This window comes from Mesoplodon mirus (genome assembly GCF_964341445.2).
Source record: "Mesoplodon mirus genome assembly, chromosome: 17".
Classification (NCBI taxonomy): Eukaryota; Metazoa; Chordata; class Mammalia; order Artiodactyla; family Ziphiidae; genus Mesoplodon; species Mesoplodon mirus.
This window is the reverse complement of record NC_138993.1, coordinates 24266486-24294175: the sequence shown is the minus strand read 5'-3', so window position 1 is coordinate 24294175 and position 27690 is coordinate 24266486. Positions and strand designations below refer to the sequence as shown.

The window sequence follows — 27690 nt, the reverse complement described above, 5'->3', positions numbered from 1 at the left end:
CTCAGTCTTACCATTAGTCCATTACATCTTTATAAGTTATTTTACATTATTTTAGATATTGTGGATCCAGGATTTCATGGAACCTAGTCTCTTCATCGTGAGCACTTAATGCAGACTCCACAGCGTTTACAGCTATAAAATGAATGAAGTTTATGGTATTGCGTCAGTGTGAGAAAGTCTCTTCCTAACCTAAAATTCTGTTATTTTAATTATACTATCTGATTTAAATTACACTATCTGTTGAAAATACCTGTGGCACTTTCTTTGGTCTTGGTGCCAGAAATACATTCGTCGTGACCTTTTGTACTTTTATTAGTCTCCTGTTAAAATTCAGGCACCCTTAGGAGAAAATTAACCTTTATCCTCTATCAACACCTCAGAAAAAATTACTCTTTAGGTCAGTCGTTGTCACCTGAGAAAACCGATGGGGCTTGAGGCGACTGTAATAAAATAGGAAAGCACTGACCCTAGAAGGCAAAGGAGTCATGGGAGTTTGTATAGGATTTGCAAATTCAGGTGCCTCCATGGGCCGTTAAGTGTATGCAGTGGCCAGCTGAAGAAAATAGATTTAAGCTGCTTGTATTGTGATGAGCAAAGAACCTGTCTAATATGATGGATATTAACTTGTTGTTTTACAACACAGCACTTCATGGTTCAACAGAAATGGCCACAAAAACCTCGGAGATCACCGTTTTGTAAACTCTGTTATATCACGTGGGGTGCTGTAGGCGGGAGGCTATTACAGATGGGTCCCACACAAAGAACTATTACTAGGGGCAGATGAGACACTGGAAATTTGGGAGCAGAAGGGTGCAGAAAAGGGAGATAGGGGCCCATAAAGATTAAGAGCACTTTCTTTACATTATTTTAGACCAGATCCTGCTTTGACTAATGAGAAAGTTGGATGCTTCTGTTACCCTTCGTGGTTGATAAATGGGTGTGCACCAGAATTACCTGTATAGCTTTGCCAATATACAGTTATATACATCTGAAATGATCCACGTCTCCCGCCAAAATAAGATTTTGATTCACCAAATCTAATTTGGAGCGTGGTTGGCTATGTTTTGAAAAAACTCTTGTCTTGATTCAGGTACAAACACATCATTAAAGGCCTATGCCCTTGGATGTAGTGGTCCCTATTTACTCTTTGAAGTATCTCTGCTCTCAAAATACATAAGATGTATGGCTACGTTGCAGTTTGGCACATTGAAGCTGTTAAAGTGAATTACTTCATTCCAAAAAAGAAGAATGGAAAAAAAGGGAACATATATAATTTAAGAGATGGATATAGATTTTATGAGGAAGGATGGAAGAGGAATATTAAGACTGAGCTTTTGGCAATTTCAGGTATAGCAGACGTAGTGTTATAAAGACACGTGTTTATACCTGATTGGGCTTTAACAAAAGTCAAATTATATCCCCTAAGTTATAGTAAGTATAGACAACAAAAATTGTTACAGCATAACTAAACTTTTTGTTTGCCCTGCTCTCCAAGAAAGGCTTCTCACTGCAAATGAACCTTTATTTCAGTCAGGGCTATTCAGGAGTAATCACTAAATATACAACAATAAGGGTGCCGGGGTGCGGATGTGATCAGTATGTTGTAAACAACTTTAGATTAGAAATAAGAATTTTTGAACAGAAGAAGTTGTTGAACCCTTAAAGTTACACAGAAGGTTGCAGAATTTCCTTCATTGCAGAATCAGAAATCTGAGTTAAAAGGAGGAACCCTCTATCTTGAATAGTTTAGGCACGATACCTACTAGAGAAGGCATTCTGAACTCTTTTCACTGCTGTACTGGGATCTCATGCTCTTTGGTAAGCCTCTTGCTGTTATATTCCTGCTTTGGGTAAGGTTAGACGCAGTGCAATTAAGGGTGGGGGGAGACCATTTCTTCTTAATTAGTTTGTTGATGTTTTCCTAATGTCTTCTAAGGAATACGTCATTATCTTTATTTCTATTTTGGTGGTTTGCTAGTCAGTGACTATTTTGTTGACAAAATGCATCCGTTTTTGACCTAAGCTCCTGTTACTTTTGTCCGTGTACCACACTTACACAAGAAATATATACCTTATAGAAGAAAGCTGTAAATACATACATCATCCCTGTCAGCGCTAAGAATAATTGTGATGCTAATATTTAGTGAGGCTTGGCTTGTAACAGACACTGTGCTGAAGGCTTTGCTTGGGTTGTCTCTCTAATCCACACCACACTCAGCAGACCTCTTGCAGATACGAAACTGAGGCTCAAGGAAACGTTCATAGCCACACACGTAAGAAGGGATGCTGTTGGTATTCATCCTGAGTCCGTCTGACTCCAGGGTTTAGGCACTGAATCACTCTGCTGTTACATGAGTGGTTTCCAGTTGGGAATTTTCAATAAAATATCTTTAGAACACAGATTCCCAAAGTTGGCTGCACTTCAGAATCACCAGGGAGTTAAAAAAAATAAAACAAAAACTGGTAGCTGAGTCCCACCTTCAGAGGTCCTGAGTTCATTGGTGTGGAGCGTGGCCTGGATGTTGGGGTTTTTAAAAGTCTCCCATGTGATTTTAAAGTGCAGCCAAGCTGGAAAACTCCAGCTTTGGAACAGTGCAAAGTTTTAAATTCTAAATTCCCATTCTTCTGTTAGTAAAAAAATTAAAGAATGTGTTTGTTACTGAAACACTACCTATTTACTTTAGAAACCATAGACCAACCAAAAATATCATATTTAAATTATCTGCAATTCTTTCACTGAAAGATAACCAGTACGGTATTTGTTTTTTGTTTTTTTTTTTCCTGTGCATGTTTATATATTTAAAGTCTTAACTATATTGGTACTCTTTGATGGAATTTTATATATTTAATGCCAGATTGTTTTATATCTGTTTTATGTATTTACATGCTTTCCCAGACTGAGAAATTCTTCTTCCTTATACAACATAATAGTCTTGTTGGATTAACCCTTAGAGGCCAGTAACTCTCAAAGTAGAACAATATCTCTTTTCCTGTGGAGTTTGTATATTATTTGAAGTAGCACTTAGGAAACGAATTTAGATGTCTTTCCTTTGTACTCCATCTTATGTAGCACTTTTTCGGACAGGCAAATCTTGGTTTACTTACCCATCTCCCTTATAGATTGGTAAGGCAAAGTCCATATGGTTTGTATGCCCGGGCTCTGGCATGCAGTGAACACTCAATAAATGCTGGGGTGGATGACAGGTGTATTTCCCAGGACCCAAGATGGGAGTGGTAGTTATAGTTTGAAGAAACGATTTATTGAAGTAAGTTCAGATGTGCCTGAAAAAAGTCATTCGGGAATGTTGCAGTAGTGGGAAGAGAGGGTAAAAGTAAGGGTTAAGATAAGGCCAGGGGCTAGGGGACACTTTCAGATAGATAAACTGCAGATCCTTCAAGAAAGGTAAAAAGTCCTCTAGTTGTAGAAACATCCTGGCTTTGGCCCCCAACAGGCTCAGAGAGTCTTCCCTGGGAATAGCCCCCACCTCTATCCTTCTATCTCCCCACCCTACTCCCTTGTCATAATAAAAAGGCTTTCAGAATAAGAACCAAATAATTTTCAGAGTCTGCTGCTCCTCAGATAATTTCCTGACAAAGATTTGGATGAGGAACTACTGTAGTGTAATGAGGTTCGGTGAAGATACAGCTAGAGCCTGTCAGTTAGCATATGGGACTGTTGGCATATTCTTTTCTACAAAGGTCAGTGATGAGGAAGAATTTAAGTAAAAGGTGGGGAGGGGACTCAGAGCATTGGAGGCCTGAGGAGTGATTAGCCCAGAGAGGAAAGGGACAATCTGGGAGATGTTACAGGTTTGCTTGGTAAACCAGCCTTGTCTTCATTTGGGCCGAGGCTGCTCCCTGAGGTATTTTTCATCCTGCAGCCACAAAGTGAGACATCTCTGCATCACACGATTTATGAAGGATTTTCTTTTCTTGTGTCAACGTCTTATAATGTAACTTTATAATAGATTTCTTAATCATAAGGCTTGTAAATTACAATTATTTATAATTTCTGTTTGGCTCTTAAAAACTTAGCTTTTATTTTAAGAATATGTTATGATCTTTACTTATTACTGCCCATTTTAAAACACATTTTTTTAAAAAAAGGAGAAATTGCAAATGTAAACATTTTACTTCGTCAGTGTATGAGGTACATGCATGATTTATGTTGCCGAAATCCTTTAGAGTTGAGGCATTTATGTAGTTCCAAAAGCTACAAGAAAAATTAGAAGCTATTTCTCTATCCTTTCCCCTCTTTTTATTGAATTCACAATGGCTTTTAAAGAATAGAAAGGCATTAAAGATAGTTAAAACCATCAGACATCCTGCTTTACTTAGAATTCAACAAAAAAAACAAAATTAAAGAATAAAATAGAAAGCCTGGTTTATTTACCTAAGTAATACATGTCTCACTCACTCTAAGATCTTAATGAGAGAGAGGGAATCCTTAGCGTTACATCGTATAGTATAGCAGAAAAATTAAATAAAACATGCTAGAGGTGATATTTATTCAGATAAATATCAGATTGATTCAGTCAGTCTATTGACACAGAGATTTCTGGAGTGCTGTGCCAGTCATCAGAGCCAGGGGTGTATTACGATTTAATGGTCCCTCTCTGCTGCATTTGATGAACTGTCCTAGAAAAACATTTTGAAGCAATAAAGCATCCATTTGGCTCCTAAGTAATGAGGGAGGCATTGCTCTTTGCATTAACTATTTATTGAGGAAGAGGAGTGACCAATTGCTAATAAGCTTTATCCAAGGAGCGTAGTGGAAAACAGAAGAAAATGCAAAAGTGAGGTTCTGTTCAATTTCATATGCAATTAACAAATATCCAGTGCTGAATGGTTAATGCTCGACGTCCATGTGACTTCTGGCCGGCTGTATTTAAGCATGAGTGCCTGTCCAGTGTATTAAAGGCCCCTTAGTCTACGGGAGGATTGCGTAGCCTAAACTAATGAGAGATGAGAAGAAGCAGTGACTGGTGAGTAGCTACAACTGCGCTGAGCTCTGTAGCTTTGAATAATGGACTTATTTTCTAAGATGAACACTAGTGATTGAGGCTTGCTAGTTTACTCCTTTTGGGAAGGGTTCCTTTTTTTTAGAGATAATTATTGCTTTTCCATAACTTGGGAAATCTGCCCTCTCTACTGTAATATGTAGATTATCACTTGATCAGAAGGCTTTTAACCTGGGTAAACTTCTAATTTTCTCTACAAGTAAATATATAATTTATTATTTGGAAATAGGTTCTAGGTGGGAATGTAACATATTGCTTTTCTTTCACAAGTAAATAAATGGTCTCTTCTTTGAAGTAAATGCTTAAGATTTAGCAACTTCAAGGCTGCAACCAGAATACTGTATTCACACATAAATAGGGCTTGCTTTCAAGTCATTTCAGAATCTTACTTGGAAGTTTTTGGTGCTATAACAACATGAAGTTTTATTCCTCTTGCTTTAAGGTTCTTGATATAATTAATTTGCCTTCTTTAGTAACATGATAAAAGATGAAAGTCACAATTATTTTCACCCCTTAAAGCCAGCTAAAGGACTTATATGCTAATTCTTCTTCCCTGTTCTCACTAAAAAGTAGTACAGTGGAGTTCTACACAATGGGAAGAAAATCCGTCACATAAATCATATTAAAATAGGCCATGGAAAGGATCTGTAAACCCAACATTATTTAAAGCAGAATAGTCTTGATACTATTATAAACCAATTATGAGATCATTTAATATTGCATGCCTTTGATTTTTGATTTTTCAAAATTTCCATATTGAAAGATATGTGTTAATTCTAGCTTACTATGAATGATTTTGATTTATATTTAGAATCCATTTTCAAGATATATTACATGAAATAAGAATATTCTGCTTATATGAGTTCATAGCCTTGGGTAAAGGGCTAGAAAGCCTGATAAGTAAATAGCAATGAGGGCAAAGACAAGAAAAGCCTCCTTAGAATTTTTCTTTCCTAGACCACATTGTATCACACTGAGAACTAAATCCATTTACCTTACAGAGAATCTTACTTTCTTCAACAAGGAAGTAAGGACTCAAGAGATTAGAAATGGTACCACCTTGTAAGATGTTAGGTCTTGCAATAATCTCTCTTTGTTGGTTAATAACAATCAGGTTGCGTTATCCCTTTCAGATAATCACTCCATTCAGAAGACTAATGCTTTGCGCTGAGAATAGGAAAGAGATGGAGGATTGGATCAGCTCGCTGAAGTCTGTACAGACCAGAGAAACTTACGAGGTAAAGTAGCCTCTCTCCTGTCATCTCGTGTTCTTAGAGAATAAATGTGAACCGTAGCGCTATAAGCGATATTCTGCGAAAAAAAAGTCTGTGTAGATTCATTCAGCAACTTGTTTAAACCTGATACTGATTTTTTCTAAGTTAAAACAAAGTGTTTTAGTTTTAAAACTTGTGGATTTGAGGGTTTCCCTGGTGGCGCAGTGGTTGAGAGTCCGCCTGCCGATGCAGGGGACGCAGGTTCGTGCCCCGGTCCGGGAAGATCCCACGTGCCGCGGAGCGGCTGGGCCCGTGAGCCATGGCTGCTGGGCCTGCGCGTCCGGAGCCTGTGCTCTGCAACGGGAGAGGCCACAACAGTGAGAGGACCGCGTACCGCAAAAAAAAAAAAAAAAAAAAAAAATTGTGGATTTGAAATTGTAATCATAACTATATACATTCCAGACATAGTCCTGTTCTCTTTTTTGGCAAATCTGTGCTAACATCTCATTTCTAGGTGGCCCAGTTTAATGTGGAACATTTCTCAGGGATGCATAACTGGTACGCCTGCTCCCACGCCCGACCCACTTTCTGTAATGTCTGCCGAGAGAGTCTTTCTGGGGTCACCTCCCATGGCCTGTCCTGCGAAGGTACAGTAACATCCAGGGTTTGTTCTCCCTTGACACTGACCTTACTGTAAACACGCTGCCACGGGTACATCTGTGAACAGAGAAACATCATCATAGGAAGACATTTCCCTTGGGTGGAAGCAGTAGCTGGAAGCATGTCAGTGGGACCTGAGTGTTTTAATTTTACTGTGGCTTAAAGTGAAGCTCTGCACACATAGGACCAACTTGGCTCAGGAAAAGGTAACAAAATCATTTGAAGGGACACATAAATCAAAATGTAGCATTTCCCTCCTGAGGAACTAGCAGCTACCGTTAAAGAAAATTCTTTAGACTTTATGTATCATTCTAATTTTCTAGTATTCTTTTTCTGTTCTGTTTAATTACAGAGAACAAAACTTTCTGGGAGGACAGTATATACTTTTTGGCAGGATTTAGAGTGTTACTTATGTTGCATTGTTTTAAATGTTTGATTTCATTTATATTTAATTTAAACGGATGTCATCCTTTTAAATTTCTTTAAAGTTTTCTAAAAATAAGGTCTATGCTGTTGTTCTCATAGCAGGATTTGTGGGTTATTTTTAAATTTAAGAACAGTGACCACTTAAAAGAAATACATTAATGGTCACCAAGAGAAAACTCATACCTTCTTTAGATTAATTTAATACCTCAGTGGTTCCATCACTGTGTACTACTTTTGAACTACATATAATACCATTATTTAGCTTTTCTCTCTAATACAAAACATTCTTAGGTAATCTTGTAATAAAACTGTATCATAAGTAAATAATAAAATAGAAATGGAGTCATAGTTTTAATTCATTTTAAATTACAAAATCCAAGATATGTCAGTATTTCAGCTATCTAATGTGACAATGACACAGCCTAGTGGATAAGAATAGAGCTCTGTAGTTAAACCCGGTGGGTTCCAATTCCAGTTTTACCACCACAAACTGTGACCAGGAGTAGTTTAACCCTTTTAGACTTTTGCTTCCTCATCTGTACAATGGGGATAATAATCAGTTAAACCTCACAGAGTACTATGAAAATGAAATGAGAGAGTACGTACAATAATGCTACTTTTCTAGTCAAATATATGGTAGACATTTGTAACTGCGTTATATAAGTTCACCAAGTAAACAATTACAGATTGCATCATGGCTTGATGCATTAAAATTCATGAAAATGAGAATTTGGAGGAGGCATTAAACATTTTTTTAGATTTAAAGAATGATTGCAAACAAAGATATAATTGGTCTTTATGACTTTAGTGATCTAAAAGTGTTCCTGTAACTCTACTAGGGCTGTAATATTATATGGGATTATTTTGAAGGTCTTTGTATTATTATCTTATAGTCTATTATCCTCAAAATGCTAAAAAAAAAAATCAGATCTAAAATAGCCTTAGATCTGATCTGTGGTATCCTTCTGATTTGAGAGTTATGTGTTATTAAATATAGTTAACTGTCTAGGAATTGAAGTTAATAGTGGGATGACTGAATAGTTTTCTAAGCATTTTAAAAGAAAAATGAAAATTATATTAACTGGTGAGAATAAAAAACTTCAAAGTCTTTAAATAAATGTGTTAACATTATTCTATTACTAATTAAGTTCTGACTTTTTTTAAAGTCTCAATTATAGTATTTTTTAATTATCTTTTTAGAGGAATATATGTTAGTATTCATTTTCTCTGCTGATAAAAATTTTAAATCTGCAGCATCTTGCCCATGGAGTATTTTTAAAACTGCAACAGAAGGTTTTAAAAATCCCAAGGGTTTTATGAATATACAAAAAAGTTGCCTTTTTATTTTATGAGACTGTGGTTATTTAGGATATTTTTACTGTAAGCAAAGTTAAACTTTAGAAACTCCCTTGAAATCTGAATAAACTGCTGCTTGATAAAACTAAGGGCTTAAAATACAAGACGCTTTAAAAGTTTAAAAGATGCAAATACAGGAAAAATTCATTCAACAATGACAATGAATAACACTGTATTAGAATGGAATCTCGCTTCCAGTGTGTAACGCCATCACTAAATGTACTTAATCTTTCTGCCCTTGTTTTCACAGTAAAAAGAGTCTGTACTGATTTGTCTTGTGTTGAATAATAACTAAAATTATGATTTTAAAGCCTTGCATATACAAAATATATGAATGAAAAATAGAAGACAGAAAATACATTTCGTAAATAATCCCCTAAGTCAATTGAGAATGTTAATTATAATTTCAGAGCATAATTGTGCTTCACAGTTATTTATACAGCACTCTAAGAATAAAAAGTTAAGTGGTGATTTTTTTTTAATCAACGCATAAATATCTCCACATGGGTACTTATTTTTATCTTAAGTACCCATGAACACTTGCAAAGTGGTAAAGATTGAATATTGCAATAAAGAATCATAATTTTTTACATGTCACTGTATTTTTTATGTTTTATGGTTTTAAAATAATGACTTTACAGGTCAGGAAAAAGTGCCTTATTTCAGAATAACTTGTTTGGAGAAAATTAATTGTCAGCTAATTACTAGGCACAAATTAAGGTGCCTAGTAATCATGTCCATTCCTTAGTGTCCATAGTTACAGCCCAGTTTGTTTTATTTTTATCATTATATGTTATATATGTTGTATTAAGCAACTTTGTAATTCTCAAGGCTCATTGCATGAAGAAATTTATTATTACAAAAGTGATTTTTATTTTTAATGAGCTGTTTGATTTTTAATGGCAAAATCTTCAAAAAGCCATGAAATTATACTCTGTTGCCCTCTTAACTTCCTTCTTTGCCTCTTAGAAAAAATATTGACTGTTAATATCAAGTACTTATTTGTACTTAAAAAGCAGCCTGCTTTTTAAAACTAGAACTAAAACTAGAACCATACTTTTGAGAAATACAGTAACAGATGACAACATTTAAATAGTTTAAAATATTAAATAATTTAAAAGTCACTTGGAGCAAAAAGGAACAGGTTATGCTAAAATTTTTTTTCAAACTAAGCTAATTTCCTATGGTGCTGTTTCTTTATACTGTTGTTTATCAGCAGTAAAGTTCAGTTGAAAACTTGTTTTCTATACGAAGTCTGTGCTTAGTCACAAAGTCATTTATAACAAAAATAGTATGATTTCTAGGAAAGAACTTGTCAATGTACACAAAAGAGCAGGTAAATGAAACACTGCCAGTGTCTATAGACTAATATTTTTAAAGGAAAAACCAGCTGAATTTAAGTGGCCATTTATATATCGGCTATTCATGATACTTGAAGCATTCTGAACATTTGGCTATAGGCATCTTAGTTATTTTACTTGACCCTTTCGTTTTCATGTTACATCAAATTAGGACAATTTAAAGAGAATGGTGCGTAACCCGTCATTTCAAATTTGTTAACGATTTACTGGTAGAAATTCCAAAACCATGTGATAAGGAGCCGCCTGAAAAGTCAGAAACTCTTATAACATCAGTATCCATTAACGCTTGGATAATGTGTGTCCCTAGAGGGATGGATAATCTTAGTAGGAGTCAAGTTCTGATTTTCATAAGCAAGGGTTAATTTTTCAAATAATCTTTGGTTTATTTGTTTTTTCATGTATGTGCGGCTTCTGTCTTGGTTGTTTCCTCTTATTTCTCCTTTGCAGGCACCTTTTTGATAATATGGCCTGGGAGAATTAGCGATGCCTGTAGTAGGAACATCACTTCATCATTCCTTTCTTCTACATTGTCATGTAGTCATCCCAACAGGATACTTTCAAAAGACAGTGCCATCTTTGTGACCCTCATCAACCTATTTCCCATGATGCCTGGATATTTTCTTGACATACTTGCGCTTTAAAATTCCCCGGAATTATCTTGGTCTTTATCTCTCTGGTAGTTTCCAACTTCCGATTTAAGTATATTACATGTACAGAAAAAAGCAAATATCAGAAGTGTACACTGCTTGTTGAATTTTCACAAATTAAACGCATTCATGTAATCAGCACCCAGACTTGGAAATTGGCTGTTAACCAGCCCTCCTGTATTACTGAATTTTATTTTCTTCTTTTGTGTGTGTGTTGTCTCCCTTCTCCTCAATAATTTTTTTTTGTATTTATTTCCTTTCTTTTCTTCTTTTAGAGTAAGTGGAATCTCTTTAAGTAGCAATCTATAGCTTGATCAAAGTGCTTCATAAACAAGTAGCCATATTTGCTTTTTAGAATATCATTGAAGAGTAATAGAAGCTTTTTAAAATACTGTTTTTCTTCTGCCCCCCGACCACTTTAAAATTTCATGCTGTGATTTCCTTTCATGGTTGGTCCAAAAGTGCATATTCATTTAGCAATGGTTCACCTTTTTTTTTTTTTTTTTTTTTTAGTATGTAAGTTCAAGGCTCATAAAAGGTGTGCAGTGAGAGCAACAAATAACTGCAAGTGGACGACCCTGGCCTCCATCGGGAAGGACATCATAGAGAACGAGGATGGGGTAAGCTCGTACTGTCTCCCATCTCTCCCCGGCACCTCCGCTCTTTTATTCTCCTCTCCTGTGGAAATTAAGTGGGAGCGTCTATTAGTTCAATTACGACAGAGGTTTCAGGGGGAGTATTTATTATTATGATTAGATGGAAGGTTTTGGTTGATTGTGACTTTTTATTTTCAATCCAGTTCTTTGTAGCTTCCTTCAGCTCTTAAATTTCAAGGGGAATGTTGTGTAAGGGCTTAGGAGTGGTTGTTGTGCTGGGCTGGTGCTGTAGAACCTTATGTGGCCAACTAAGTTATTCTTTAAGGCTCAGCTCAGCTGTTTACTCAGATGTTCACACCTGAGACTTTGGGGCCTCCTCTCAGTGGCGCCCCCCACCTTCAAAACCTTGACTGCCTTGCATGTGAATCGCTGATAACACTTCGTGGTCACTTTATGATAATCTCTCTATGTGCCTTTCTCCTCAGCGAGACTGCAAATCCTGCAGGGCAGGGGTTTAGTCTTACTTATCTTTATATCCCTACAGTGCTCAGGGCATAATAGATGCTCAATAAATGTGGGGGAAATGAATGTATGCCACGAATGATACATGGTGCTGATTCCACAGAGTAAGAAATCATTGTATCTCTTCCCTTGGCTAAGGATGATGTCCTCCACGGTCTTTAATTTGACTGCCCTTTCTTCCTGCTGTACAGCTGGCTATGCCCCACCAGTGGCTCGAGGGTAACTTGCCCGTGAGCGCCAAGTGTGCTGTCTGTGAAAAAACGTGTGGCAGCGTTCTCCGTCTTCAAGACTGGAGATGCCTTTGGTGTAAAACGATGGTGAGAGTTTTATAACTATTTTCCATTTAAAATGTTTCTTTCTGTACCTTTTTCATCTGTGTGATTTAGAGACAAAGCTGAGAATTTATGGCAGAGCAGAGCCTGGTAGCACACGCACCTGTTGTAAGGTTCATCCTTTGTCAAGATGTGTTCCTTCCACTCTGGTTACTTTTGCAAATGCCCTTTTTGTGACACCTACTCTTGTCCCTTTATGTGAGGACCTCTTTCCCACAGTTTTACTGTTTTTCATCAAGCTTTAGCCACACTTAAGTGGTTTGCTATTTTCAGCCTGTTTTGCTACCTGTTCCCCACAGAAAGCCACCAAATTTTGATTAACAGGCAAAGTGTAAGTTTGCTACAATCCCATGTGTGTTCTCTGAGAGAAAGAAGCTGAGTTCAGTAGGCTGTGCACTGATATAATCTAGATTATATACATTTATGTTATATAAATAAGTAAATATTTTAAAACTTCTTTGCATGTGCAAGAAAGTGGTGAGAAGCAGACACAGGGTAACGTGGAGCCAACAGCAAGCAATGGTCCCATCTCTGCCAGACTGTGTGAGGACTGGGCCTCCACCCTGCAGGAGGGCAGTCGGTGCAGGAACTCAGAGGGTGACCTCACGCCCCTCAGAGGGTGATGTGGGGCTAAAAGACAGCAGGACGAGGAGGCAGTGAGTACTCACCTGAGCTCCAGGTGATGCTGTCTGATTACGGTGCTGATTGCCTTGCTTTGGGGCAGATTTGTTTGGTCATGTTTTGAGTCTTGGAAGTCAGCCCCTCTCCCCGCAACAAAAAGACAGAAAACCGTTGCTTTTAATAAGCACGGTGAAGATGAGCAAATGCAAGAGATGTGCATGTGATATGTTGGTTTCATAATCAATGAGATTGAGTCCATAGGCCACAGAGGAAAATAAGTCCTATAATTTTTTAGTCAGGCCTGATAGACAATCGTGTGTTTCTTTTTGGTTTTTGTTTTTAATTTTTTTTGGCCGTGCTGCCCGGCACGCGGGATCTTAGTTCTCCACCAGGGATGGAACCCAGGCCCCCTGCAGTGGAAGCGAGGAGTCTTAACCACTGGACCGCCAGGGAAGTCCCCTCTTTTTCATTTTTGAATCGAACATGATTCTCTTCATCCCCATACTTTTGTTATTCTTCATCGATTGCCTCTTTTATTGACATAGATGTTACTTTTTATTTCTTTTATCCCATTTAATATAATATGCAGACTATATTAGATATCTCTCTTTGGAGTTTTGGTGCAACCCTAACCCTGAAAACCCCCTTCTGCTGTTCCTTATTTTAAAGGAGTGCTCACGTAAAGAGGATTTTAAATCAAGATTCCATCCCACCTAACATTTCTTTTTTGGGGGGACAACCACTGACGTATGCATCTACCACTATTTTTGTTAGTCTGCATTTACTGAAGTCTATTTCTCTACTTCTGGCACTTCAGCTATTCTTTTATAACTTTTTGAAAAGAAAGCAGTCATCTGTGTGATGAATTATTTTAGAAAGGTTTTATGTAAGTTGTCTTTACCTGCAATATATAGGTCTCTACTTGTGTTTAGTCAGTAGTTGTCTTTTTCTATTGTAGTTGATTTACAATGTTGTGTGAGTTTCAGGTGTACAGCACAGTGACTCAGTTATACCTACATATATATGTTTATGTATTCTTTTTCAGATTCTTTTCCTTTATAGGTTATTACAAAATATTGAGTATAGTTCCCTGTGCTATATAGTAGGTCCTTGTTGGTTATCTATTTGATATATCATAGTGTGTATATGTTAATCCCACACTCCTAATTTATCCCACAGACATAGCAAACAAACTTATGGTAACCAAAAGGGAAAGCGGGGGAGGGATAAATTAGTCAGCAGTTTTTAAACTTTATTAAGTTAACAGTAGGAGTTAGAAAAGCAGTAGGAGTTAAGTTAGGTTTTTTACTTGCTTGTTCTACTCTCTGCCACATTTAAACAATTTCGCAAATGGGACAGAAGTATTATTACAGACTGTAGAAGGGATGATTCTGGAATGTCTTTCCTCTTTTTTCCTAGCAAGCTTAAATATCACCTTTGCATGAAATCATTCCATGTGTCAGTTAGACATGCAGGTTTCTGGGCCACCATCACTTTCGTTGCATGCCTCTTAATCTTGTACTTCCTATACACTATCATTTATCCATTATGATATTATGATGCCTTTAAAATATAAGTTTCTAACAGCAAAACATCTAGTGTCTAAACATAGTCACCTGGTTCAAAACAAAACAAAACCATAGTTCCACAATCCTAATAACTCTTAATTTTTCCAGCTGTTGTCCAATCTCTGGGCATAGTTTTACCTTTTCTGTAAAAATAGTGAAGATACAATTTTATCTCTGCCTTTCTCATTTAACATTGTTATAATCATAGAGCAAAATGCCCTATGATTCTCAGACGTTTTAAATTCCTTTTAAAACTATCTGTGCCTGCTCATTTTTCTAAAATCCATTTGGATTGTTAATGATTATAAGTCATAACAGGAAACGGTCCAAAATTAGGTCATCAGCAGAACAAGAATCGCTATTAAATTTCAATTATTTTCTCAAAAGTTTTGATAAATACACGTTTAATTGATATGCCAGTTTTCTAAAAGGACTAATGAAATAAAGCCTTATTAAATAAGTGCTTTATGAAGTGCCTGCTCTTACTAATAAAACATTTAAAGGCTCTCTAGTCGAGTACATAAATTATTCTAAATTGCCTGGGTCCTACTTGATATGTTTGCCCTGCTTGAGTGACCTTGAAACTCTTTTTTCTGCAGAGTTAACACACTTGCTGAGTGCCTGTGATGTGTATCATTTTCCAAGATGAGGGGGCAATAATAGGACCTTTTCCTTTTCCTTACAGAGCCAGAAGTCTAGCTGAGAACATAGGCACGGGTGTACTTATAACTATAATAACATGACAGTATTATAAGAGTTGTATGAATAGAAAGTTATAGATCACTGCAGAAAGAGCAGACACATTACAGATTGTATTTATCTTCGTTAAATTCTGTAAGAATTTTATAAGGTAGATGTCATCATCCTTTCCTATGGACAATGATATTGACACTCACTGGTTCGCCTCCCTTCTTCCTTCCCTCCTCCCTCCCTCCTTTCCTGTCTTCCTCTGCACTTCTTCCTCTTCTCTTCTGCTCTCCTTCCCTTCACCAGGCATTTATTGACTACATACTACTTGCCTGAGACAATCATGAAAACAGGCTGTACAGACCAAATCAAATTCCCATCTCTAAAATGATTAGGCCATTCCTTAGAAGAATAAATATTGTGCCATTAAAGTAATTTATGAATTACTGAACATTTTGGGATGTACTTGGTCTTCATTTACCAGTTCCTTAGATATAATTTATAGCATAATAAAACATTGATGTGTTTTTATGATTCCTGAAGGTTTATTTCATTGTTATTAGGTACACACTGCCTGCAAAGATTTATATCATCCTATATGTCCACTTGGCCAATGTAGAGTATCTGTCATACCTCCAATTGCACTGAACAGCACCGATTCTGATGGTACGTAGCAGTAGTGTAAGTATGTATATTCCTGGTATATCAGATGTTGATATGTACATCTATTTTCCTAGAATAAATAGAACTGTAATTGGCTATTCTGGTTGGTTTTTATATAATAATTCCATTTCAATTGCAGAACAGTACATTTAATTTATAAAAGAACGTTTTAAAATTAAGGTGTAAAAACATAACTGTTAACACTGGTGAAATTACAGTGTATAAGACTTACATTTCAGCAAATAAAATAAGATTGTTATTCTGTAACAAAATGCAATCTGAAAAGATTAATTTTTTATAAGCAATTTTTCCCCCTCCGTAATTGAAGCTGCCCATTAGCATAGCTCTTATTGAAATGTGTTTTCTTACCATTTCATTGTAGGAATTTATACTCCTATAAATTCATTCACTTTTTCTGGAATTTTACAACTTAATTGTACGTACTGAAGAACCTGTTTACAGCACTGGTTTTGGAATAGCATACTAATAACTTCCTTGTAAGCAAACCGTATTACAAAAGGCTTTTACCATAAACTCTTATCAATGTTTTGCTTCGATAAAGTGCCTTATGCTTTTCAAACTTTTTATATAAATGATGCCAGTAGATATCATAGATATTATAAGCTGCAGAAGATATGATTTGTTAACCTGTGTTATTAGCAGCCCCCCCCACCAAACTCTGATATATCAAAGTTCTGTTATTTATTATAAAATTTAAAAATATTTTCTAAGGCCTTATCAAGGAGGAGTTAAATATAATGCTGAAAATGAACATGAATCCTTTAACAATTGTGAATTTATAGACTATGATTGGTTTCTCTTAATAATTAAGTGTTGTTAAGGCAGGTGGTAGATCTCAATTTATCTATCATTAATACTTTTACCATCTTTGGTATGATTTTTCATTATAGTGCACATTTTAAAAGATAAGTTCTATAGTCTTAGTGTGTAAATAATAAACCTATCTCCTTTTGGGGGCGCTAAATGATAACATTGTTAAAGTAATAAACAAGGTTCTTTATTTATGAATTTATCTTTTTTCCTCTGAAGTTTTTTTAAGAGTTTAAAAAGAGAAAGCTGTACGTATTGATCTTGTGCTGTGTTTTGTTTCTTTTTTTTAACAGGTTTCTGTAGAGCAACATTTTCATTCTGTGTTAGTCCTCTATTGGTTTTTGTCAATTCTAAGAGTGGAGATAATCAGGGAGTAAAGTTTCTTCGCCGATTTAAACAGTTACTAAATCCAGCTCAGGTGTTTGATTTGATGAATGGCGGTCCTCATTTAGGGTAATTGATTATTGATAAATCTCATTTGAATGATATGTAGCACTGAGCACGAAATATACTTGGTTTTTCAGATGATGAAAAAATTGCAGATTCATCTAGACATCTCTGTGTTGATCTTCTGACATCTCCCTTTTTTTAAAGTTCTGATCATAAATTTTAACATAAACTTTTTGATATTTATTTATCTTCCTTGGGTGCTGAAAGTTCTAAAATTTGTTTAGAAAATGTTTTAGAATATATCCTACATCAAACAATTCTGTTTGCTTAGCTCTACAAAGTAGATCAACTTGTGTAAATATAGAAATACAAAAAATAACTTGAGAAAATGATTTGCATGGGAGGGTAGTATTGAGTTGTATATAATACAGATAATCAATTATTTAACCAAAGCACAAATACTGTTGTGGGCCTCAAGGACAGGCCCTCAAGGATTTCAGACTCAGTTCCCATACATGACAAAAAAGTACTTTTGTTAATTGTTCATTTCAAACTTTCTGGAATGTCATATAACCTAAAATCTGGGGGGAAAAGCTTAAATATATTTTCAAGAGGGAAAATATGCCTTGAGGCACTTTGAACACATTTTTAGTGTATATATATGATTTTTGTTGAAGAGGTGATATTGTGTCATCTGACCCAAGAGCCTGTGATCTCCTTATAATTTACTTATGCCAACTCGGCTTTTCTCTTGGGCTCCACTGTCACCTTAAATCATAAACACAGAAGTAGAAATGAAGATTTTAGATACCAGTTCCTGAGAAGGCCTTTGTGTTTTGTGATTTAGCACTCTCCTATCTTCTCTGTTTCTCTCCTCAGTCTCTCTTTTCACTGTGTCCTTTCAGGGTTTTCCTTCTTGTTTCCATTGCCTTTTTCTTGCTGTCTTAAGCCCTTCTGGTCCCATGAGTGCTGGTCTTCTTCATTTGAACCCAACTCTTTCCTTATGTGCTTGTACCTCCCTTCCTTTCTCCTGCATGTGTCCTGGCACTTCCTCATCTAGCCTCTCTCCTCACCTTTGTCTCTCCCATTGCTGGTGAGCTTTGTCTCCCTTTCTAGCATATCTGTTTTATAATCCTTGATGGTTCCAATATCTTATAGTTTTGACATTTATTTTTTCTACCCATCCTCTAAAATTCTAAGCAACTCCCTTTGTGAAACTTCTTGAGATAGTCTCCATATTTTTTCAATTTTCCACGATACTTGAGGTGTACAAAGGTACATTCACAGGGTGAAATGTGTCAAAATTTGAGGTGAAGGAAGACAGAAGTAGAAAGATTGACCTGAGAATAGGAAAAGAGGAAGCAAAACAGCTACTGGAGTATGGCGGGGGTACATTGGGCAAGGTTTGGTGGGTCTCTTTAGGAACTGCCCCTGTGCCACTCAGGAGCATCAGTGCCCTAGATTCTCCTCCCTGGTTTGTAACATGCTACTCATGGAAATAATGTATCCTTGTGAAGTAAAGAGAAAAGTCAGTACTCATACCATCTCCTATCACTTACTTTCATTCTCTTTCCTGGGTTCTGCTTCTTTTTTGTTTTCTCATTTCTCACTCCCCTTTTTTCCTAATTTTATCTCCATTTCTACTTATAATCTCCTTTCCGCTTTATGATTAAGACATTTTCTTGAGTTACACATTGCACTCAAATTGATTTTTATAGTATAATTCATATGTAAGAGTTCTTATATTTAATCTGAACATGAATACCAATAACTAACAGAATGACAAAGAATTGGGGAACGTGATTTTTATTTATTTATACTAAAATAAAATACTTTTTTCTTTCAGTTTAAGATTATTCCAGAAGTTTGACAATTTCCGGATTCTTGTTTGTGGAGGAGATGGAAGTGTAGGTTGGGTTTTGTCAGAAATTGATAAGCTCAACTTGAATAAACAGGCAAGTGGTCTTTCCTTTCACTGCTAGTTATCCTAACCTGCTGACCAGTGATGTACAGAAATGTCAGAGTCCCTATGTGTCAGCTTGTCTGAGGTCTCCTGTGGGGATGTCTTTCAGTGTCAGCTGGGAGTACTGCCTCTGGGTACAGGAAATGACCTTGCCCGGGTTCTTGGCTGGGGAGGCTCATACGATGACGATACCCAACTTCCTCAGATACTTGAGAAGCTGGAACGAGCCAGCACCAAAATGTTGGACAGGTAATAACAAATTCTCTTCTAAAACTAGATCGAAAGCGGCATACTGATAACTTTTTTTGATAATTAAAATTGTACTGACAGTAACCCCTGACGGGGGTCCACCCCTGAGGTCTAGAACAGAGCCTGGCACAGAATAGACACTCAATAAATATGTTTTTTGAGTGAATGAATGAATTGTAAAAAAAAAAAAAAATGAGGAAACTAGTTTAATGAATCCATTATTTTAAAGATAATGTAGAGGCTATGTTGATACTAATTACTTTTAGTGGCTATTTGGCTCAGAAAGCTTAAATAGTTAATGGGGGGGGCTTTTGATGAGTATAATAGGTATGGTCCCTTCATCTTCTGGTTTCATTAAAACTAAGAAAGACATATAAACCTTAGATTTTTTAGAATATCTCTTCTTAATTATACACATTGAGAAGGAATTGAACCAACAAAATACTAAAAAGCAATCTTTTCCCAGGGACAGGGAAGTGTTAGGAAGACAGATTCACATGAAGGAACTCTCACTGTTTTTATGGTATCCTCGACTGCATCTCTTAACTGCTTTCTCTCTAAATGCCCCACACGTAAAGAAGAAATCACAGTGTGTGTGCCCTGAGTATTATGCAGGAGGTGTTTAGAATTGGGGTATAGGGAGCAACCAGGGCTCAGTAAGCAGTAACCTCCATCATAAGTGGGACACAAATGTCAAAATCTCATTATAAATTTGAGCTAGCATGAATCAAAACAACTTTGATAGGATTAGCCATCTGTGGTACTCTTCCCGAAAATAACCAAATCTCATCAGGGAGCCACCAATCTAAAATGTAATTACTCTAAAATAAGCTATAACCTAATTAATTGTAACCTTGCCTGACATAAGGTAATTTTGTAATGGCTGATTCTTTTGCTGACAGAATATTTAAAAAGAAAGCTGGGCTGGCAAGCATTTGTCTGTGTTTATCCCAAACCAGTCATGAGAGGGATCCCCCAGTAGTTTGGGAGCATAAAATGGACACAGCCTCCAGTCTTTAAAAGAGCCTGGAGGTGATTTCCCAGACGACTGCCCAGTTCAGTGCTAACCAAACCCCACAAGGTATTTTAAGTGGCTCTTTGTTGTAAATTTAAATACCGCTCTCCCCACAACCTAGGAAATGCTGTGAGGCATTTCCTCTGCTCTGGGTGTGTGCTTTTCCCTTGTAAGTTATAAAAATTTCTCTAGGTGGTTAGCAGAGAAACAACACCCCCTTGGTAAAATTCCTTAATACAGACCTGCAAAAAAAAACAAAAAACAAACACAAGAAAAAACAAATCAAAGGGGATTAAAAAAGCTAGGACTGTTGTTTAGAAACATAAGAATATTTTGTTCCAGTGCTTTCCTTACTAATTTAAGAATACCGTGTGTAAAGAACAGGTGAAAAATTGATGTTTAATAATATTACACATCATATATGCTTTTTCATATATATTAATTTATTTGACCCTCAAAACAACACTGGCTAAGAAGAGCATTGTTATGACTGTTTTACAAAGATGAAAATTGAGTCTTGTGGAGACAGTGGAGTAACAATGAATAGTATTTTTTGTCTGCCTGGCACTTCTAGTTACTTTACTTGATAGAGTATCATCTCGTTTAATCCTCACTGTACATTTAGAAATGGCTAATATCATTATCATCTCCATCTTACAGGTAAAAAGGCTCAGGAGGTTTTTATATTAGCAGTGTCACATAGCTAATAAGTGGTTGAACTGGCTGTCTGCAATGAAATCCAGACTCTACTTCCCAGGGGCTTTCAACACTGCACTCTCTGTTTAATGCACATACTCACGAAATGGGTCCGTAACTTCTGCCTTCAACTCTGCTTAGCTGGTACCAATAAGCATCCCTTCCTGACTTGTGCTGCCACTTTCTCCTGTTTCATCAGCTCCAATCACTGTCTATAAAGGGAGGAGGTATAGCATGGAAGGTGCAAGGACATTTGGGTGGATTTCTTTCCCAATTCTTTAACCATCCTTTGACCAGAGAAGTATTGCCAGATATACGGAACTGGACTTTCATGTTTCCAGTTGTGATTTTCCCTATTTGAAAGTTTACAAAGTTTAATTATTTTATTTGTTGCTTGTATTACATCTGTTTCTGCACTAGAATACAAGCTTTATTAGAGAAGTCTTATTCAATTTTTTATTTCCAGACCCTGGAATACTGTCACTTTGAGACATTCAGTACATACCTGTTGCGTGGATGAATGAAGGAATGGATGACTTTTTGTGCTCAAATGTATATTTACAGTATATTCATGTCAAGAGTTGAATAGTAGCTATACACATCTATTTCGTTTACACATCCTAACATATAACCTATGTCTTTTGGGGAATTCTCTCAGAATTTGAATTTTTATGCAAAGACTTATTGGTCTGAATGATACGCTAGGCTCTATTTACATACTGATGCTAATCTTGGGATTTTCCTCTAGGTTCTATCACTGGCATTCACTGTGATATGCTTTTCTTAAAATCCATGTGTTACAGTACCGCTCTTATTATGCTTTGTGTCTTTGAAAGATCTTTATTTCACATCCTGTTACTGACAACAATAATGTCTCTACCCAATTGTTCTTCCCAAATTTTGAAATTATTTTAGATAGAAGACTGGATTTATCTGGAGTTGATTGCTTTTCTCTAACACCAAATGATTCAATGTTTGGTTTGGAATTAATATTTACAGCTAATTGAAATAAATTTGCCTCAATTAAGTATTATTTCTATTAATTTTTTCCTCTCAATCCCATGCTTACTTTCTTAATGTAAGAAGGACTATTTATCTAATTTTCATAATTTTCATTTCATGTCTGTATAAGCTGACTTGGCAAGACAGATTGTTACGTGCAGAATGATTTATTTTTCGTAGGTACTATGCATTTGTTTAATCTAGGACATGTTTTAGAATTTGGGGCTGTGACCCATTAGCAACTTACATAATCTAGTTAGAAATTGCAGTGAGCATTATTTAAAAGGGAAACAGAAAGGAATAGAAAAGTCAGAATGCTTTGCACCTACTGAAGAGGAGGCACATCTACATATCTACATTTCTTACTGTGGGCCATAGCCTTCAAATGTTCGGAAGTCACCAATCAGAGAATTGGTAAGATATGGAAATCATAAATTACGAATTCAGCATTTTATGAGATTACCAAAAGTCCATCTCTTCCCATATTTGGTTATTTTAGACACAGTAAACCATAGTTCATGAATATATGTGCATATGTGTGTATGTGAGGTAAGAACAAAGTCAGTTTATTAAATTTTAAAGGAATTTTAGACCAAAGATTTTTCTCCCTTCAGGTGGAGTATAATGACCTATGAACTCAAATTGCCAGCAAAGGCTTCTCTACTTCCAGAACCTCCAGAAGCATCTGAAGAATTTTATGTAAGACTTTAACTCTTTATCCATTTATCATTTGAAAACGGGGGTGAGTGTCTTGAACAATGAAAAACATATAAGATATGGTAGTATGTTCACTTAATTGTAATTTTTCTTGTTTGGGGTTTGGTCTCATTGACTGCTTCTGGTCCTCTCCTCCAGAGGAAAGAATCCTTACCATCTAGGTTAGTGTCCTTCCATGAAAACCACCCTGGGCGTGTGAATTCAGCCACATCACTCGCCTTTGTGGGTCACATCTTCATGGACCTCAGCTGTTGAGGAGGATTAAAGGAGGTGACGAGTGTGTGGAAAGCACCAGGCATGCAGGTTCCCTTGCTCCCACCCTGATAGAGTCCTCCCTGAATATTCCACCTGCCTATTTACTCGTACAAACCGGGCTCTGGGGAAGCCAGCTGATGTCAGGCTCCTGTTAGCTTTCACTCATCTTCTGCTTCACCCGTGAGCACCTGTTTGAATATTAGATGTTCGCCCAGCTCCAGACACACATCAATACTTACTCATCACCAGAATATTGTATTAGAATTTCTCTCTTCCTGCTTTCCCTGCTGTGTTGAGGATGCATCAGGACAGGCCTCTAGGTTAAGTCTGTGGATCAAGATAAAACAAAGGAAGACAGTGCACTTCATTCCATCCCTGCTACAGACCATTAATAACTACAGTTTTTAGACGTTCTTAAAGATTCAGCATTCTGATTAAACCTCAAAGCACTGGAGATTTAAAACAACCTAATTTTCAAAGGATTATTCTCTGACTCACTAAGACCATTTGATCTATGATAGCTTATTTTTCCCTCTAGGAAAATTCATCTGTTTATTTTACAGTTGAAATCTTTGTTTTGTCATTAAGAAAATTAGGATCTTGTCAAAACTAAGGAAAGGAATGATAACTAGAAACATGGGCTATTCCTTAAAAAAGCTAATTGTATTTAAATTTTTTCCCTGATATAAAAGTAGCAAAAACTGCTTCCAAAAATTTTTGAAAATACAAAAATATATAAAAAAGAAGGTAAAAATTTTATTTACAGTCCTGCCACCCAGAGATAATTACTATGAAAGATTAATATATTTACTACTTTATTTCCAGCAGCATTTTTGTTTATTTTATTATTTTATTCAACTATAAACATAATGTTTTCATAGGAACCAATCTTTTTTCTTAATAGTATTTTTTAAATGTTATTAATTTTCTCTCCAAAGAGGTAAAAGGGGCATTATTCTCCTCTTCTTACTTCAAGATGTCTATTTCCTAGCATATAAGATAAAGTCAGACAATTTACTTTTATCATATATGTAGTCACTAAATATGAGGTACAATTGTAACTACATGGAAGAAAGCTCTTTTTTAGTGTAAAGGAGTTTTGAATGAAACTTCATGTATTTTGCTTTTTTATTAAAGTATTTCATAACAAAGAGATAGTGTGCCTTAAGATTACAGGTTAAATGAGTGTTTTGTCACTCTGACCCATCACTGTGTGACTTCTTTGCCTTGAAAACTGAAATAAAAGTAAGCTAAATATTCCTTCTTCGTAGGCTCAATCTAATGTTCCAGCTTATATTTTTTAAGTAAAATATTTATTTTGGATTCCCTTATGCATGGTTGTGAAATTACTGTTTTTTTCGATTTTCCTTAAAAGGCCACAAAATGTGGTTGATCTTCTTATTAACTGTTAGCATTCTGCTGGCACCATAGAATTATAGAGCTTAAGGAATTATGACAGTTTTATTGATTAATTCCTTATGGCCATAATTAAGTAATTCTATTTGTTGTTGTACTTTTTGAACATTGTAAGAATAGTGATTCCATGATTTCCTTCAGTAACAATGATTCTATTGCTTAATGCTCAATGTCAGAAAATGTATTGTTTACATTTAATGTAAAATCCCTATGCCATCAGGTTCTTCTCTCCTCTACCCCTTGGCGAATGAATATGCATCTCTCCATTGGCCTCATACTAGTTCACTCTGTTCTCACCTCAAGTCTCAGCTTAGGTATCACTCATTCCAGGTGTCCACCACTCACTCCAAGTGGTCATCCCTCATCTCCCAAGTCCTACATCTGTGTCTTTCTTCAGTAGTTCCACAGCCCCCTTCACCTTCCATCATCTTACTGCTATCACACTGTAAGAATCAGGCAATGTATATTATTCACTCACCATTAATTATATTGTCATCTGGTACGATGACTGGCACAAAGTAGACAGTGAATTAAAACTTAGTATTGTTAGGGAATTCCCTGAAGGTCCAGTGGTTAGGACTTGGCACTTTCACTGCTGTGGCCTGGGTTCAATCCCTGGTCACGGAAATAAGATCCCATCCCGTCACAGTGCCCCTGGGCCAAAAGAAATACTTAATAGTAGTTAAGTCCAAACAGCTTAATAAGTATTTATGTCCTGACAACTTAATAACCATTTGAAAAAAATAATACACATAAATTAAAAGAAAAGAAATAACTTATCTCATTCTTAAATAACTAGTTGTGAGCCTGTGGGCACTGTATACATCTCAAACCTTAGAATCAGATTGGACCGTGATACCCTCATTTCCTATTCAACACTAATTTTTGTGTGGAGTTTGCTTTATATCACAGCAACTACTGAAAATCCAGCTGCACAAAAACATAATGTCATCAAAAGGAATGTAATGCAACCTAATATTTAAACTGTGTACTACCTCAAGCTAGTAGTTTCTGTGATGTCCAACAGATGTTGAGTATTACAATGTTTTCTTTGAAATTTAAAAGAATCTCACGGTAGCCCTCTGCGTTCACTGAAGTGCCTGGCACACAGCTTGGCAAACATAGCTCTAAGCTGACTGAAACTAGAGGGTAAGTCTTTTATTTCCAGTCCCAGGTACCAATAGAGGCACTTAATATTGTTGAATGAATGAAAGAAAAAATAAAGTTACAACTTCATAGCATGCTATTACTAAGCAGCTAGAAAACAGACAGAATTGAGGGGAAAGAAGTTTTATTACTCAATAAGAGTAAATTTAGAAATAAACTAATCAGAAGATTTTCATTTCCAGAAATTTGAGGCCATTCTCTCCTGTGTTTTCAGGGAGTTGACTGGGGTACAGCAGCTCACACCTTCTCTTTGATTACCTTGGCATTGATAACAAGCATCTGTAGACTTACTAGACTTGTATGATTGGGGAATGATACAGAAGAGACCAAAAACATGACATCTGCATCAAAAGTCTTTTAATCCAAAGAGAAAGCAGTAGGAATCTGGCTTCCAAGGAATACATAAGGCCAGAGGGCTTTGATGTCAAGATGTCCATTGTTCTAATACAGTTTGGTATTTAGATTAAAAGAATTTAACAATACGATTTTTCTTTTTTTAAGCCATGCTGCACAGCCTTATTCTGGAGATATATGGGGGTGTTGCATTGTGGTTTTAGTTTCTATTTCCCTGATGGCTGATGAGATTGATCACCTTTTCATCTGCTTATGGACCACTTGTATATCTTCCTCTTTATTTATTTATTTATTTTTCATTTTTAAAGTTTTATTTATTTATTTTTGGCTGTGTCGGATCTTTATTGTGGTGCATGGGTGTCTCACTGCGCTGGCTTCTCCTGTTCCAGGGCATGGGCTCTAAGCATGCGGGCTTCAGTAGTTGTGGCTCACAGGCTCTAGAGCACAGGCTCAGTAGTTGCGGCACACAGGCTTAGTTGCTCTGTAGCATGTGGGATCTTCCCAGACCAGGGCTCGAACCTGTGTCCCCTGCATTGGCAGACGGATTCTTAACCACTGCGCCACCAAGGAAGCCCTATCTTCCTCTTTATTTTCTAGTCTTTTGCCAATTTTTATTAGATTGTCTCGCTTTTTTTGTACTGACTTGTAGGAGTTTTTTTTTTATATATTCAGCTATTTGACATTAATGAAATTTTTAATGGATTTTATGGATTTTTCTAAGAATATGAATTAAAGAATTCCAGAAACTAAGAGCCTTTCACAGAAAGGAAATATTTATCTATTTTGTATAATGACTTTCATATATATTATTTATTTCATTAAATCCATTTATATTTCATTACAGCCATTGCCATGTGTCAGATGAGTCAAAATGGTCCCATTTTTGAAGCAGTAATAACTGAGTTGTATAAATGCCAGAAACAATAATACAGTGTGAGTTTTTTTATTTTTTCAGATGACAATTTATGAAGACTCAGTTGCAGCTCATCTTACAAAAATCCTCAATTCTGATGAACATGCTGTGGTCATATCATCTGCCAAGTGAGTTGTGGAGTTCAAGTCATGATATAGTTATATGGTGAAAATGAAAGGAAAGCTGTTTCCTACCACTTATGACATTTCTTCGTGATTTCCACCCCCCAAAATATCTGTGAAGTAGGTTATAGAACTAGATATACTAAATTTGCACTGGTTTTTAAAAAACCACCTTAGCATCTTATTTGCAGTGAAGTTTATTTAGAGGCTATTTTTTTGAGGCTTAATTCGAAACATTTTTGTCAAAAAGGTACAGTGAATATTTAGAATTTGATTAATCTAAGTTCTTATTTAAAGAAACATTTATGATTAATTATGATGTGGAAAACACATTTCATTATAATTCATTATTTCCATAAACACTAGTATTCAGGGATTGTTTACACCAGGAAAAGGAAAATAATAATGAAATTTTTCAAAATGACATTTCCCAGTATGTTTAAATTATGTAATTATATTTTAATTCAAAGTTATCAGATTTTAGTTAAGTTGATTCCATACATGGAGCCAAAGCTACTTGATTTTATTATCCCGAATGTTGCCTGTCTGGAATTTAGGATTTAGTCTTGAAGCACCCTATACTGCTGTCATGAGAACTGGAAAGTCAACTACAGGAAGGAGTGAAACCCACTGAAATTTTCAACTGATGAGCAAAAGTAAAAGCATGTTTTAGGATTCAGGCTTAGCAAGGAAATATTACTGATATACAGAAAGAGGGGAGAGAAAGGGAAGGAAAAGAAAGGGAGTGGGGAAGTGATGGAAGGAAAAATACACAAACTTTACATGTTACATACTTAATTTGCAAAGAAGTCAAGGAAAGACAAAATAAATCATGAAAAACAAATTTGCTTGTGACCAAAGCACAGATGTAGTGACAATTGCTTTGGGCGCCATAACCTTCAGCAATAGGAGATAGGACTGAGCAA

At 36.1% G+C, this 27690-nt stretch overlaps 1 protein-coding gene across 6 annotated transcripts in view; it reads left to right on the top strand.

The window, feature by feature from the left end:
- DGKH (diacylglycerol kinase eta) overlaps positions 1-27690 on the top strand; it is a 185979-nt gene that overhangs the window by 99524 nt on the left and 58765 nt on the right. For all 6 annotated transcript variants that reach the window (XM_082602380.1, XM_082602381.1, XM_082602378.1 and 3 more), the window contains 10 exons: positions 6155-6259; positions 6750-6882; positions 11199-11305; positions 11995-12120; positions 15575-15677; positions 16799-16958; positions 18742-18850; positions 18968-19107; positions 22435-22519; positions 26685-26770. In XM_082602380.1, the coding sequence (XP_082458506.1) occupies positions 6155-6259; positions 6750-6882; positions 11199-11305; positions 11995-12120; positions 15575-15677; positions 16799-16958; positions 18742-18850; positions 18968-19107; positions 22435-22519; positions 26685-26770 (1154 nt within the window). The remainder of the gene's footprint in view (positions 1-6154; positions 6260-6749; positions 6883-11198; positions 11306-11994; positions 12121-15574; positions 15678-16798; positions 16959-18741; positions 18851-18967; positions 19108-22434; positions 22520-26684; positions 26771-27690) is intronic.